The following is a 15,118-nucleotide window of genomic DNA, read 5'->3' as shown; positions in this document are numbered from 1 at the left end:
CTTTTTCTAACTGCGTGGATTCACCATTGGATTTTGTAAATGGAAAACTGAAATGAACAATGCTATATTGGATGTTTTCTCTTTCTGTGTGTGTGTGTGTGTGTGTGTGTGTGTGTGTGTGTGTGTGTCCTGTCTGTGTGACTACACGTGGGGAGGTATGGTCAAGTGAGACAGTGTGTCTGCGTGACTTTGTTGGGGGGCACTCCTGCCTGGGGCACACATGTGAGCAAATGCCTGTATGTGGAGACATATACAGTGCACATGTGCACACATGTACACATATGCACCTAATTGAGAGGGGACAAAATAGAGTATGTGCCTGCAGCAAGAAGTAGAGTGGTCGGAGAGATGGAACTTGAAAACGGTACGTATGTATGTAGCAAGAGGGTAGACTCCCATCTCATAAGATTTTCCTCCCTTGGCCCAGGCTCTGAACATGGGGGACAGGATACTTGAGTACCCCAACTCTTTCCAAAGCCTGGAGCCCCCAGGTACCACTCCCAACTCCTGTATCAGTCTCCTCTCAAAAAGCCAGATAAGGTGTTCCTGAAAGTGGACCACCATGGAGAATGGGGACTGGGAATTGGGGATCAAACTTGGGGGGAACTATTGGGGTTAGGTAATGCCCACCCCCCACACACACACAAAATAATGGCTTCTGGAGAGACTGCTCAGTCTGGGATAGGAGCCCTTCGGAAGGGTCCACTGTATACAGCTCGGATTTTGGTAAGCTTTGATTAAATTCAGAGGGAGGGATGTCACAGGGGGAAAAAAAAATAGCCTGGGAGTCTCCCCAGCCAGCCTGTTCCCTGGGCACTCAATTACTTTACTCTCTCAGATGCACAGAATTGAGTTGACCATACTCCTCAGTTCTTGGCACACTATATCATCATTGGTCCATATGAGGCCCTTATATTTTTTATTTTGTTTTGTTTTGTCCCTTTCATCGCCCATCCCTGATCCCATGCCCCCTTCCACATAGGCACCCACTCTCGTGTATTTAACGTACGTCCTTCCAATCCACCGTTCATGTGTTTATTTACATATATGTGTATCTGTGAAAAATGTATGGTATTGTTATGTGTTTTAATTTACATAAACAGTATTGTACTATAAATCTTGTTCTGTTTCTTTCTTCACTCAACATTCTGTTTTTGAGAGATCCAGCCATGTTACCGTATGTAGACCTAATTCATTCTAGTGGTCCATCTTATACATGTATCACATTTTTCTTATTCATTCCCCTGGGTGATGGGTCTCTAGGTTGCCTCCAATCCTCTGCTACCACAACAAGCCTGCAATGGGCAGTTTCCTACATGTCTTTTTAGGGACTCCTTATTTAGAGGAGAGGAAACAAGCTCAGAGAGAGGCAGTGATTTGGTCAGGGTTTAAGTGAGGAGCAGATCCTTGACGCGAATCCCACACCTAAGCCAGAACCCCACCACCGTGCCTCACGAGAGACCATCCAGCTGGCTCCCCAAAATCTAAAATAGAATTTAAAACAGCGTACACTGAGGAAATGGAAAGGAAAGGATGGGAAAGAGAGTATAGAGTCGATGAAGAGATAGAAAGTCCTAGAAAGATCTAGCAGATGAACTGAATCGCAATCATTTTCATGACGCAGAGGAAGTTACTTTTTTTGGTGCAATTATTATTGCTAGAGCTATTTTGCAGAAATGGGAAACGCCACGTCAAAACCTGGCCCCAAACCAAAGACCCTCGATTTCTAAACCCCAGGTTCCTTGAGTGCCACCCGAGCCCCGAGGAGCCGCCTCCGAGTTCGCCGCCGCAGGGGCGAAAGCCAGGGCTGGGGCAGGGGCAGATTTAAGAAGTGCGTAGTTGCTGACGGGGAGGGGAGAGGAGGGGGAGAACGACAGCGAGGCTCTTGAGTCTATCTGAGCACATCCCGCTCACTGCTTGCGCTTGTTTTTTGTTTTGCGTTTGGGTCTTCAGAACTACTGGTACTTCTCCCATTGGATAAGACGTCGGCAGGGTGAGGTAGAGGGTCTTCTTCCCTTCAGCTCTCCCCGAGGCCAATCGTCCTGCACCGTCTCTAAGGTCGCTGAGGGAGGTGGCCCGGTGATTGGCGGGCCCGAGGGGAGCCAATGGGAAAATGATGAGGTGCGGTGTTGGCAAGCAGATTGCGTGCGAGCGGGCAGGGGGCGGGGGGCCGCGAGCGCAGCCGCGGCGGCTGGCAGCCAATGGGGAGGCGGGATGGCCCCTGGCGTCAGCGAGGGGGCGGGGTCTGGCCCTTGGCGCGGAGGGAGTAGGGCAGGCGCTGTGGGAGGGAGCGCCAGAGCAAGGCTGAGAGCAGAGCTGGTCGCGTGAGGCGCGGCTCTGCCTCAGGTGTGACAGGCAGCGGCGGCCTGACTGAGAGCGAAGGGGCGAGCGCGAGCCCCTGAGCTGTGCGAACGCGGTCACCATGGACAGCCCGGATGAGGGGCCTCCGGCCAAGGCCCGCCGCCTCAGTAGCTCCGAGTCCCCTCAGAGCGAGCTGCCGCCGCCGCCGCCGCCTCCGCCACCTCTCTTGCGCCTGCCCCTGCCTCCACCTCAGCAGCGCCCGAGGCTCCGGGAGGAAACCGAGGCGGCACAGGTGCTGGCTGACATGAGGGGGGTGGGACTGGGCCCCGCTCTGCCCCCGCCGCCGCCCTATGTCATTCTGGAGGAGGGGGGGATACGCGCGTACTTCACCCTGGGGGCTGGGGGTCCCGGCTGGGAGCCCGCGATCGAGTCAGGGTACGGGGGGGCGCCCCCTCCCACGGAGAGCCTGGAAACGCTTTCTCCCTCGGAGGTTTCTGGGGGAAGCCTGGAGATTGACTTCCAGGTGACGGAGCCCAGCAGCTTTGCAGGAGAGAAGGCCCTAGAAACCTGTAGCGCAGGGGGGCGGGGGTACCAGAGGTTAGCCGGTCCAAGGGGGAGGGAAGAGACCGTCATCATCGTGGAAGACGACGACGAGGATGAAAAGGAAAGTGTGAGGAAGAGGAGGAGGAGGAGAAAGAGGAAGCCCAGGAAGGTGAAGAGGGAAAGCCGAGAGAAGAATGCCGAGAAGATAGAGTGCATCCTGCAGGCGCTGGAAAACATTCAGCTGGACCTGGAGGCGGTGAATATCAAGGCGGGCAAGGCCTTCCTCCGTCTCAAGCGCAAGTTCATCCAGATGCGAAGACCCTTCCTGGAGCGCAGAGATCTCATCATCCAGCATATCCCAGGCTTCTGGGTCAAAGCAGTATCCTTGTCATCTATATTCATGGGCCAGGAGCCCATGACCAGAAATGGGGGGCGGTGGGGGGAGGGACAGGCTGGGTGAAAGGGTGTGGGGGCGGGCCCCTATTGGAAGAATGACGAGGTCTGGTGGAGGAGGGATGGAAGGAGTGTGGCAAAACATCAGAGAAGCTGGACTAGAGATGGTGAAGGGGGGAGGGGGGCACACAGCATAAAAATTGGACCACAGATGGGAAAGGGGGAGAGGAGGAGCATAGCATAAAAGAAAATGGATCACAGACGGTGAAAGGGGGAGGATAGTAGAGGGGCACACAGCAGAAAAATTGGACCAGAGATGGTGAAAGGAGGAGGGGAGGGTCACACAGAAGATAAACTGACTCAGAGACAGTGAAGAGGGAGGAGAAGGGCACACAGCAGAGAAATGGCCCAGAAAGGGTGCCCAAGTCACACATGGCTGTGCAAGCCTAGGTCTCTGCTTAGATACTAGGGAGACCCCAATCCTGGCTGGAGAGGAGGGGGCTAGAAAGGGGCTGGAGCCCTGAAGGATCAGGAGAAGGAGTACCTAGGAATGGAGAGAAAGGAGTTAAATGAAGGAAAGGGCAAAATAACAAGAATTCACTATTGGTGATAAGTTTATCTCTAGGGGACCATGCAACATGTTAGGAACACATGGATTTAACATCCTAATAGAATTATATGGACACAGACCCTTGGCACTCTCATGCAAAGTATCACATGATCACAGGCCCTCAGCACCCAGGTACAGTATTATGTGGCCACAGGTCCTCAGTACACAGACCATAGCATCACCTGGACACAAACCCTCAGACCCAGATACACAACATCATGTGGACACAGACCCATAACACCCAAATATATATAACATCGTGTGATGACAGGGCCTCAGCAACCAGATATAGCATCATTTGCACATGGGCCTTCAGCCCCCAGACACACAATGTCTTGTGAACACAAGCCCTCAGCACCCAGAGACACAACATCACTTGGACATAGACTCCCAGCACCCAAACACACAGCAATTATGAACCATGGCAAGGCCACTTAATACAGAGGTTTGACATTTTATAAACATAGGCTCTTACCACACAGACAGTATCATGGGAATAAAAGTATGGGTCATGTCCCATTGACCACAAAAGGAATTCTCCTGCTCCAGCCTCTCTTTTGTTCTGCCCTGCCTAGCCCTGACTGGCCTTCCTTCCCTCCTTCTCATTGAACAGTCACTCCTTGACCTAAACTGCTCCCTCCATCAGTTCCTCAACCACCCCAAAATTTCAATCTTGATCAACCAACGCGATGAAGACATTTTCCGCTACTTGACCAATCTGCAGGTCAGGCCAAAGAGATATCTTTTCTACCAGGACCGGGCAAGGAATCTGGTCCTTGGAGGTGAGGGGGGGTTGGGTGGGAGGGGTCACGGTGTGGTGGGAATTCCACCATTACCCCCACCCTGAGCAGGTACAGGATCTCAGACATATCTCCATGGGCTACAAAATGAAGCTGTACTTCCAGACAAACCCCTACTTCACAAATATGGTGATCGTCAAGGAGTTCCAGCGCAATCGCTCGGGTAAGAGGCAGTCCCAGAGCAAATTCATGCCCCCCACCCCATCTATCCTTGTCCAGCGCCCTCTCCATAGCCTCCTTTCCCCCCAGGCCGGCTGGTGTCTCACTCCACCCCAATTCGCTGGCACCGGGGCCAGGAACCTCAGGCCCACAGGCACAGGAACCAGGATGCCAGCCACAGCTTCTTCAGCTGGTTCTCAAACCATAGCCTCCCAGAGGCCGACAGGATTGCTGAGGTGGGGCCCCTCCTGGCATTGCCAGGGAAGGCCTTGCTAGCTTGCCCCTGGGTGCGTGGGGTATTGGGAGTAGGCTCTGTGGCTTGTACTCATAACTCTGTTCTCCCTTCCCCCGTCTCTTTCAACAGATTATCAAGAATGACCTGTGGGTTAACCCTGTGCGTTACTACATGATGGGAGAAGGGGGCTACAGGGCAAGCAGAAAGAAGCAAGAAAAGGAAGAAAGGTGATGGTGGGGGTTGGTGGCTGAGAGGTGGTTTGTTAGGGGTGGGGCAAAGACTAGGCTAGTGTCACACAGTATTTGTAGAGCCAAAAGGGACCTTTGAGATAATCCAGTCCACTATGTTTTACAAGTGGGGAGTGATGCCCAGAAATGGGGTGTGATCGGCCTGAGGTTATGTAGTCAGGGGCAGAAATGGGACTCTCCCCACCTAGCCTCGTCCCTGGGAACCCCTGTAGCCTACTGCCTCCCCAGTTACTTACCACCTTTCAGTGTCTGCTCTGGGTACACCACCTCCCACCAACCCTATACTCAACCCCAGGCTTCCCCACAGTAAAAACAGGGATGAATATGAGGTGGTGATCGTGGAAGACTCTGATGACTATCACATCATGGAAGACATTATTGGAGAGACCTCAGACAGTGATGGTATCACCGACAATGAGACCATTCATGACATCAAGATCTCTGACTTCATGGAGACCACTGACTGCTTCGAGACCACTGACAACGAGATAACTGACATCAGCGAGAGCCTCTGTGACAGCGAGTGCCCTGACCACAATGAGAGCATTGACAGTGAGACCACTAACAACGAGAGCCCCGATGACAACGAAACCACTGATAACAATGAGAGTGCTGATGACAACGAGACCACTGACAACAATGAGAGTACCGATGACAACAATGAGAATCCTGATGACAACAATGAGAACCCCGATGACAACAGTGAGAACCCTGAAGACAACAACACTGATGACAATGAAGAGAACCCTGATGACAACGAAGAGAACACTGATGATAACGATGAGAACACTGATGGTGACGAGAACCCCAATGGTGATGATGAGAACCCCAAAGGTGGCAACCACAGCAGCAACGGCAGCAACCAGGACAGCAGCGACAGTGACAATGGAGACAATGACGGCAGTGACATTGAAGATAATGATGGCAACGAAGGTGACAATGAAGGTAGTGATGATGATGGCAATGAAGGTGACAATGAAGGCAGCGATGATGACGACAGAGACATTGAAGACTATGAGAATGACCTTGAAGACTCTGACAAGGATCACCATAACAGCACCAACCAGGATGACTATGAGGACGAGGTAGAGAACATCTCCGTAGAAGAATCATCAGTGGAGGAAGAAGAGGAGGAGGGCAGTGAGGAAGGTGAGCTAGACCCTCACCTCTTGTCTTACCTCCTTTCTCTTCTCTCAGAGAAAATCTGCCCATGGTCAGAGTATCAAAGCATGAGCACAATCTGCTCTTGTAGAGAAAAAAAAAAAGCATTCTGAGTAAGTTTTTAAACAGAGCAAGGTCAGGGAACATTTAGCTCACAAATGTAACAAAACCAAAACAAATTTCAATTCTTGGTGATGGGTAGATAGGTTGTAACAGAGCACAAGACAAATGAAGCAGAGAGAAGAGATAGGAGGCAGTGGGTGGTATACTAAGTAAGACAGGTTCTCACACAGAAAGAGGGGAAAAAAATGGCAAACATATTGCAATTCAGCACACTCTGTACCCAGCCCTGGCCTTCTGGGAACTCCCAGGCTTGTTTGGGGAGCTGGGGGTGAAGTGAACAGTGTGCTCAGTGAGTCCAGAGGAGAGAGGAGCTAATTCTATCTCCAGAATCAAGAAGGAGAGAACTAGAGAAAAGAAGTGACATTTGAATTGGAGGCTGCCTTCACATTAAGGGGCATTATGGGGCATTCTTGGTGGAAGGGATCACATGAAAAAGAACCTGGAAGGGTGAAAATGCATGGTATGTTGGGCAGGGTTTCCCAAATTGTCATCTGAGGACCCTTCACTGGTTCCAAAAGCTGCTCACAAAAAGGTTCAGTGGTCAAATATGTTGGGGAAATACTGCATACAATAATATCCTTATGTAGAGTCACATGTGCATTGGCACCTTAAAGGCTCTGATAAGTCCTGCTCTAAGAAACCTATTTAAACATTGTGGAAGTCAGCATTTCCCAAACATCTTGATCACAAAGGCCATTGTTCACTGTCCACCAAAGAATACATTTTGGGAAATGCTGAAGAAGGGTTGCATATGGGGGGTTGAGGGAGAAGGCGGTATTTAAGGTGACTGCTAGGTTTGTTCTGGCCTGGATGACTCTCCAAAGGAGGCACCATTTCCTGGGATGGGGAAGGGCATGGTGGTGGGATTGATGGGATGCAGGGAGGAACATGGAATTGGAAGGGCTTGTTGGATATAAGGTATGGGTGGCTTAGAGGCAGGTGGTTGGTGATATGCCTGGGAAGTCAGAAATTGTAAAGAAAGGAGATAAGCCAGAGCAGAATCCTACCTCTGGATTCTGGGGCTGGTTAACGTTAATTGGGTCCAATTAACATTAATGAAGTATTTACTATGTGCCAGGCACTATTCTAAATGGTTTTCTTGCTTTGACTAATTTAATCCTCACAGCAACTCTTATGAGGTAGGTACTACTAATCCTCCTTTTATAGATGGGGAAACTGAGGCTCTGAGAGGGTAGACTTAGGAGGAGCACTAGGTCGTGGAACATTCTAAGAAGGAGGGGATCGTCACTGGTGTTCAGTGCTCCTGAAAGGTCAAGTAAAATGAGGACTGGGATGTGTCCATCGGATTGGGGGCTGAATAGATCATCTGTGACCTTGGAAAGAGTAAGTTCAGTGGATTGGTGGGGGTAGAGCCAGACCACAGTAGGAATGGGGAGGGAATGAACAGGGGTTAAGGCAGTAGAGTCAAACCTTGGCTAGGAAGGGGATGGCAGAAGGCACACAAGGGATATGTTTGAGCCTGGCTGTAGGCAGGCAGATGGAGGAGAGGCAGCCCCCTGGGGTAGGTGGAAGGTGCAGGAAGACCAACCACTCCTGGGGGTTTTGACCATGGGATCCCTGGCAAACTTCCATTGAGGGCACTGAGGAAGGAGGAATTGAATAAGCGAGTAGCCACAATCTAGACATATTTCTAGGTAGGGAAACAGAGGGAATTGCCGGCCCCATCCCCTCCTACTCGGTGGCATCTCTTCTTTCAGAGAAGGGGAGGCAGAATTATTTGTACAACCCTAGGGTGGGAGCCGGGGTGGGGAATTGGGCTGAAGAAGACAGACTGAGGCCTATTGGGATCAGACTGGGGAGAAAGAGAGAGGGAGCTGCCTCTGGATGAAGAAGTTTTATTCAGCTGAGGTCAGAGCTCAGGAAGAGACACACATTGTATACAGGGGGTGAAAAAGCTACTTTCAGAGATGTATCAATTTTGATAGGACAGAGGCATCCCACTCTGCTTTCCTGCTTCCCTCCCACTCGCCCTTACTTTCTGGACTTGAGTTCACACAGACTTGGCTGCTTGTTCCAAGCAGAGGCTTTTGGTGAATGGTCCCGCCCCTCAGAAGCCCTGACTGTGGGCTCTGTTCCCTATTAAGAGTGACATCTACCTGTCCACCTAACCATCCTCCTCCATTTTCCCCTCCTTACTTCTCTCTCCCCTGTACAGGCAGTGAGCAAGAAGGTGAGGACAGTGATGATGAGGAAGGAAGTGAGGAGGAGGAAGGAATCGAAGAAGACTCAGAAGGAGGGGAAGACTCAGAAGACTCTGACATGGAGGAGGTGCTTCAGGTCCCAAACCCTTGGGCCAACCCAGGGAAGAGGGGCAAAACGGGATAAATGTCTTACCCTTGCGGGGGCTGCCTCTCTATATCCCTCTCCCCCTGCCCCATTTGCCCTCCGTATCAGCTAGGGCCGAGCGGCCCCATATTACACTTCTGGGGGATGACTGACTTCGTACACGGGTTTAAAGTTTATTTTTATGGTTTAGTAATTGCAGAGTTCTTATTTTGGGGGGAGGGAAAGGGGGATTCCCCCTTCCTTTTGGCCCTCCTCTCCCGCAGGCTTCTGTGTGCTGCTAAACGTATTTATTGTGATGCCTTGGTCAGGGCCCCTCTATCCCCCTCCTCGTGCTGTGTGGAGTGGACACCCTTGATCCCAAAGCGGGGAGGGCCGCTGTGGCCTTGGGGGTCTCTGCCGCCACCCTGTTCTCCCGTCTCTCTCTTTCCCTCCATCCCTCGCCCTTCCCCGCTGTGCCCGCTAGCCCGCCTCGGTGTCTATGCAAGGCCGCTTCGCCATTGCGGTATTCTGGTCCCCCTCCCCCAGAAGTCCCGCCTCGTTCCCTGTGAACCCTGGTAATCCTAATAAAATTCTGAGCAAATTCAAAGTGCTGCTTCGAGTCTTTTGTCCCACCCGGTGCGCGGTCCCCAGCAGCCAGTCTCCCTTCCCACAGGCCCGCAAGCAGCCGCCTCGTCTACGCAGTGGCCTGCAAGATGGTAGTTGCTGGGGGTGGGGGTGGCTGGCTGGGGGCGAGCTCCGCGGGACCGCAGAAATGTTGCGTCAGGCCAATGCGGACCATCCTGGCCAATGGCAGAGCGAGGCCGAGGAAGCCCCTCCCTCTCCGGGCGGCCGCAGCAGACCCAGGCAGGTAGCAAACAGCATCCCACGCCTTCCCCTCCGCGCAGGCGCACAGGAACGCCCTGGGCCCTAGAACATCCATTTACTCAGTGATTCATCTTTTTATTTATCGTGCGTCAAACCTTTCCTCGGGCCTAGTATGAGCTGAGTGTGGGGGAGCCAGAGGAATCCATTTTTCTTGTCCGCATGTAGTAAAATAAAAATGATATCGGTCGGGACTTCACAATCCAATAATGCCGGAGTGCTCTCTCGTCTTAGGAAGAGGGTGCAGGATCCTTGGAGCTGGACCTGGGAGAGAAGGCAAGAAAAGACAGCCCAGGCTGGGGAGTTTGCATAGAGATAAAAGAAAAGCAAAGGAAAATTACTATGTAGCTGTGTGACCGGGGGTGGGGGGGGGTGGTCGGGAGTTGGGCGTCTGAAAGGCCCAGTGGCTTTAAATTTTGGATACAGTAACTTTATTTCCACGGACACCAGAAAAACCTCTCAGATTCTTTCTGGATCATAACGATAATTTACACAGACATCTGGGTATGTCTTCTGTAATATACCTCCCAAACTTTCCATCCAACGCCCTTACTTTGCTGTAAGTCTTCAGACTCGGTCAGATTTGCGTTTTACAGAATGCCCTCTGCTGGCTGCCCGGAGCATGGATTGGAGGGAGGGAGAGCAGTGAGGAAGCTGACGCTATACCTAAGGTGAGAGTGGCGTGATGGGGGCAATATGGAAGGTTTTTTAAATAAATTTTTTCTTTTAGAAGTTTTAGATTTACAGAATTATCGCAAAGATAATACAGAGAGTGTCCGTATACCCTACAGCCAGTTTCCCCTATTGTTAACGTCTTACATTAGTATGATACATCTGTCACAACTGATGAACAAATATCAATACATTATTATTAACTAAATTCCATATTTTGTTCAGATTTCCTTAGTTTTTACCAAATTTCCTTTTTCTGTTCCAGGATGCCATCCAGGACACAACATTACATTTAATCATCATGTTGCCATAGACTTCTCTTGGCTGTGACAGTTTCTCACACTTTTCTTGTTTTTGATGACCTGGAGTCATCAACATTTGAGGACTACTAGTCAGGTATTTTGCAGAATGTCCCTCAACTGGGATTTGTCTGATGTTTTCCTCATGATTAGACTGGGGTTATGGGTTTGGGAAAGGAAGACCACAGAAATAAAGTACCATTCTCTTCATATCCTATCAAGGGTACACGCTATCGATATGCCTTATCACTGTTGATGTTAACTTGATCACCTGGCTTAGGTAGTATATGTCAGGTTTCTCCACTGTAAAATTACTCCATTCCCCCACCTTCCATACTGTACTCTTTGGAAGGAAGCCACTAAGTGTAGCCCGTGCTTAGGGAGTGGGGAGTTATCCTCCAACTCCTCGAGGGGGAAGTATCTACATAAATTAATTGGAATTCTCCTGTACGAGAAATGTGTGTATTCTGTGATTTTAAGATGCTGGAATCAACAGGCTTTAGGTATAGGAAGAGAGGGATTGAGAGAAGTCAGGTATGACTGCCAGGTTGCTGTGGGACCTCCTCTGTGAAATGGTTGGAATACCAGATCTTGGACATACTCCAGATTCTGATGAATGTTTTGGGGAGAGCATGGAAGCTTGGATGCCTCTGGTTCTGACCTGGGACCACACTGTCAGAAGTGGATAGAGGAGACTCTGGCTCAGAAAGGAGAATATCTTGCCCCAGGGCCAGAGCTGAGAGTGCAGGATGCTGAGTCAAGGCATCTTGTGCAGAGGGAAGAGACGCCTATGTGCAGTATCTGGAGCCAGTCCCAATGAGCACGTGATGAAGTGGAGGGGCAGGGGAAGCAGGAGGGGCAAAGGACCTGGAGTGGGCCAGGAAGAGGTCAGCCTGGCAAGAGGATCCCAGTCAGTTCAAGAGAGAGACGGCCTGGGTATCCTTGTCTCAATATACTCTGGCTCACAACGTGACTTCCTCACCCTCTATAGAGGGTCTCAGTTTTCCCATCTGCAAATAGGCTAATCATGCTGGGGGATCAGCCCAGGAGAAGCAACCAGCCTAAGATCCCAAGATGGAGTCTAGCCTTGAAGCAGACCTCTGAAGCCTGGCCTTCATCATGCTCTTACCTAATTCCTCTCTGTTTCTCTAATCAAATCCCTAGCCCCTCATCCTGGCATTTGAGGCCTCTCTTCACCCACCCTGTTAGAGAGGGCCTCTGACTTCAGGGACACTGTTAGGACCCAATTATGTGATTCTAATATAGCTGGCCAGGATGCTCATGTCCTGGACTGAGGCATGGGAGGAGAAGATGTTCTTTGCCTAGGGTGACATCTTTTCCCTGTGCCCTCACTCCTCAGTGTGTGGTGTGGCTTCAGGTCCTGCCTAGTCTGGTCCTCCAAAAGGGAAGACTCTTCTAGGTCTTTTTTTTTTTTTTTTTTTTTTTTTTTTTTAAATTTATTTATTAATTGATTGATTTTTGGGTGTGTTGGGTCTTCGTTTCTGTGCGAGGGCTTTCTCTAGTTGTGGCGAGCGGCAGGGGCCACTCTTCATTGCAGTGCGCGGGCCTCTCACTATCGCGGCCTCTCTTGTTGCGGAGCACGGGCTCCAGACGCGCAGGCTCAGTAGTTGTGGCTCACGGGCCTAGTTGCTCCGCGGCATGTGGGATCTTCCCGGACCAGGGCTCGAACCCGTGTCCCCTGCATCGGCAGGCAGATTCTCAACCACTGCGCCACCAGGGAAGCCCTCTTCTAGGTCTTTAAGGTCACATCCAACTCCAAAATACAGTCTTTGCTGAAGACCAGTGAAGACAGGCCCATTTGCTGGGACCCCAAACAGAAACCAGGAGGAGAATGAGGAGTCATAGGCCCAATGTGCCCCAGGGCCTTTCCCATGCCAAAGCTACTTGTCTTTGTATCCTTCACAACTCACCCAACTCCCCTGGAGCAGAGGGCCCTGCTCCTGAGGGTAAGGTTCCAAGGACTTCCTGGGGCCAGACTTTAAAAGTGCCACCCACTTCTGTGAATAAAAGCAGATTGGCAGGAACAAAACTAGATCCAGGAAACTAGATCCCTCTTTCTTTGGTGATCAAAAAGGCCATCAGTGGCTCCCTCAGTTGGGGGTGTGGAGGATCCTGTTTTTCATTAGGAAGCATCCTATTTTTCATTCAGTAAACATTACTGAGCACCTGCTGTGTGCCTGATAGAAACTCGGTGATAGGACTACAACAAGGAAACATGAATAGACCAAGTCTTTGTCCCCCTGGAGCCCAGAGTTGAAGACAAGTGTTCTTAACATTTTCTGTGTGCCATGGACCTGTTTGGTGATCTGGTGAAGCCTATGCGTCTTTTCTCAGAAAACAATATCTTTTGAATGCATAAAATAAAATACCTAGAACCACAAAATATTGACTATATTGAAAAATAGTTACTAAAATATGGAAAAGCAAATATGTTATAGTAATATATATGCTCCTTGTGAGATCTAATGGAGAGTCTAATGACAACCATGATTTTGAGATAGAGATGAGATTACATGATATTTCAAGAAATGTACAACATCTATAATATGATATGAAAATCTCTGTGATTTCTATTAGTGACAGAGTCACAGGTACTATCACTATTATACTATGGTGAGTTACATTCTTTACTGAAAAGATGCTAAATTTCAATTAGAGGAGAGTGAGAACAAAGATGTAATTTTTTTCCCATCCAAATTCATGGACCCCTCTAAACCCTGTCCCTGGACTGGATTGGAGGGAGATCTGTGAACCCAAATTAAGAAACCCTGGTAATAGGAAGGGCCTTCCTGTATCTCCTTTCTTCTTAAACCCCTTTCGTTTGGAGGACAGAAGCCTGGGTTTTATGCTGGGTCTTATTGCCATGTGACCTCAAGCCAAACAGTTTGCCTCTCTGGGCCATAGTTCCCTAAGTCTGAAACAACAGCAAAGGCAAGAATTGGGAGGGGAGACCTTAATTGTTTATGCTCCAGGCAATTAATTTATGTTCTCTCATTGAATCCTGCATTGAATGAATGGCATTTTCAGGAAAGATTTTTTTAAAAATTATCTTCCCATTTGACAGATGGTTAAACTGAGGCTCCAAGCGAGGCTGTCACTCGACCAATGTCTTAATCAGTAAGTAGCAGGGGCTGGTGGGTGACTGGCCAGACCCCTATAACCACCTCATCCTCCAGGGATAAAACTAGGAACTACGTTCACTATGAGCGAGAGAAACCTGGCTCAGAAATCCCTGCAGGTAGGGGTAAGCTATGGGAAACTGGGGGCAGAGTAGTGTCTCTTAGCGGAGCGGTGGCTTACGCAAGGTGGCTTACGGAGAATAAGACGTCAAGAAGCCGCGCACCTCCGACTGTCCTGTGACTCGCGCCAGGCCTCACTTTGGGGTTCGCGCCTGCGTGCTCCCAACTAACCTCCCGAAGACCTGTCGAATGGACTGGCAAAAAGCGATGAAGATCCTCCTCCTGGCCAATCCTATTAAAGGGTGGGCTTGGCTTATAAACCAATCAAAGACCCCCAAAGGGGCGGGTTTTCTTCGGCCTGGATCCTGGCTTGGGGGGTAAAAATAAAGTGTGTCCATCTCCAGCCAATCCCAGGGAAGACAGGAGGGCACTCCTCCAATGGGAGTCTGGAGCCGTCGGTAGCGGTGGAGGCCTGCGACCCCGCTAGCGCTCCAGCAAGCGGGAGGGACGCGTCCAGTCTATTCGCGAGATCCAGCTGCCGGTCCCTGGAGTCTATTCGTGCGAGGCAGCGGCTGCACCGACGGCCCGAGGTTCCCGGTGAGACGCTATAAAGACGGGGGCGGGTGGAGGACGCGGGGGGAAAGACGCCGGGCCGGAGCGCGTGAGGGGTGGGACCTGGGCGAGTTTTTACCTGGGCGGCCTCTCAACCCTAGGTCAGCGGGTTGCGGAGTATCGTGCGGGTAGCAAGGGGAGGGCGAGTGCTCCTGCGGCCCCCAGACGGCAACCAGGTGAGTACCCTGCGGAGCCCACCGCCCATGCCCACCCTCCGCGCTCCCCCCATTCCTGTCTCTTGGGAAACGGTGTACTGTGCAGGTCTGCAGCTCACGTGATCGTCTGCTTGCGTGTCTGTAAGTCTCCGTCTGTCTCTCACTCTCTGCCCACCCCACTCCCCCTTCCTCTGTCTTTATCTCCATCTTTCTGTCTGTTTGTCTCTATCTTTCTGTCTGGCTCCCTCTCTGAGACATAGTAGACCGCCCAGACCTATAAGGCTGAATCCTGACCCAGCCAGTTAAAGCTAGCCGTAAGACCTTGAGCCTCACCCAGCTGGGCCTCAGTTTCCCCATCTGTCAAATGGGAGTCTAATAATCTCCGCCTGAGACAATACAGTGCATCACTTTGCCCAGCGCCTGGCCTCTTGAAAAGTTT

At 50.7% G+C, this 15,118-nt stretch overlaps 1 protein-coding gene and 1 long non-coding RNA gene across 3 annotated transcripts in view; both read left to right on the top strand.

The window, feature by feature from the left end:
* Positions 1-2,265: 2,265 nt before the first annotated feature.
* LOC103011363 (testis-specific Y-encoded-like protein 2) lies at positions 2,266-9,460 on the top strand. Of its 2 annotated transcripts, none has more exons than XM_057538969.1 (7): positions 2,266-2,593; positions 4,461-4,571; positions 4,699-4,810; positions 4,897-5,042; positions 5,171-5,268; positions 5,597-6,438; positions 8,750-9,460. In XM_057538969.1, the coding sequence occupies exons 1-7, from the start codon at positions 2,423-2,425 to the stop codon at positions 8,917-8,919; spliced, it is 1,650 nt and encodes a 549-aa protein (XP_057394952.1). In that variant the 5' UTR covers positions 2,266-2,422; the 3' UTR covers positions 8,920-9,460. The 2 variants fall into 2 exon arrangements, with proteins under 2 accessions (XP_057394952.1, XP_057394951.1); XM_057538968.1 differs by having other exon boundaries at positions 2,266-3,223; positions 4,494-4,571.
* A 4,883-nt stretch (positions 9,461-14,343) lies between these two features.
* The window catches only part of LOC130706206 (uncharacterized), a 54,518-nt gene continuing 53,743 nt past the window's right edge, over positions 14,344-15,118 (top strand). The window contains exons 1-2 of the long non-coding RNA XR_009006584.1: positions 14,344-14,509; positions 14,626-14,700. This is a non-coding gene — a long non-coding RNA (uncharacterized LOC130706206). The remainder of the gene's footprint in view (positions 14,510-14,625; positions 14,701-15,118) is intronic.

Source organism: Balaenoptera acutorostrata, chromosome X (assembly GCF_949987535.1).
Source record: "Balaenoptera acutorostrata chromosome X, mBalAcu1.1, whole genome shotgun sequence".
NCBI classification, from domain to species: domain Eukaryota; kingdom Metazoa; phylum Chordata; class Mammalia; order Artiodactyla; family Balaenopteridae; genus Balaenoptera; species Balaenoptera acutorostrata.
The sequence above is the reverse complement of the archived record's forward strand: the minus strand, read 5'-3'. Positions and strand labels throughout refer to the sequence as shown.

Bases quoted from the DNA above. Each gene is read 5' to 3' on its own strand.
- LOC103011363 (XM_057538968.1), top strand. From the start codon at position 2,423: ATGGACAGCCCGGATGAGGGGCCTCCGGCCAAGGCCCGCCGCCTCAGT. The intron at 3,224-4,493 runs GTATCCTTGTCA...TCCCTCCATCAG, and splicing joins CAGGCTTCTGGGTCAAAGCA to TTCCTCAACCACCCCAAAAT. The intron at 5,269-5,596 runs GTGATGGTGGGG...GCTTCCCCACAG, and splicing joins AAGCAAGAAAAGGAAGAAAG to TAAAAACAGGGATGAATATG.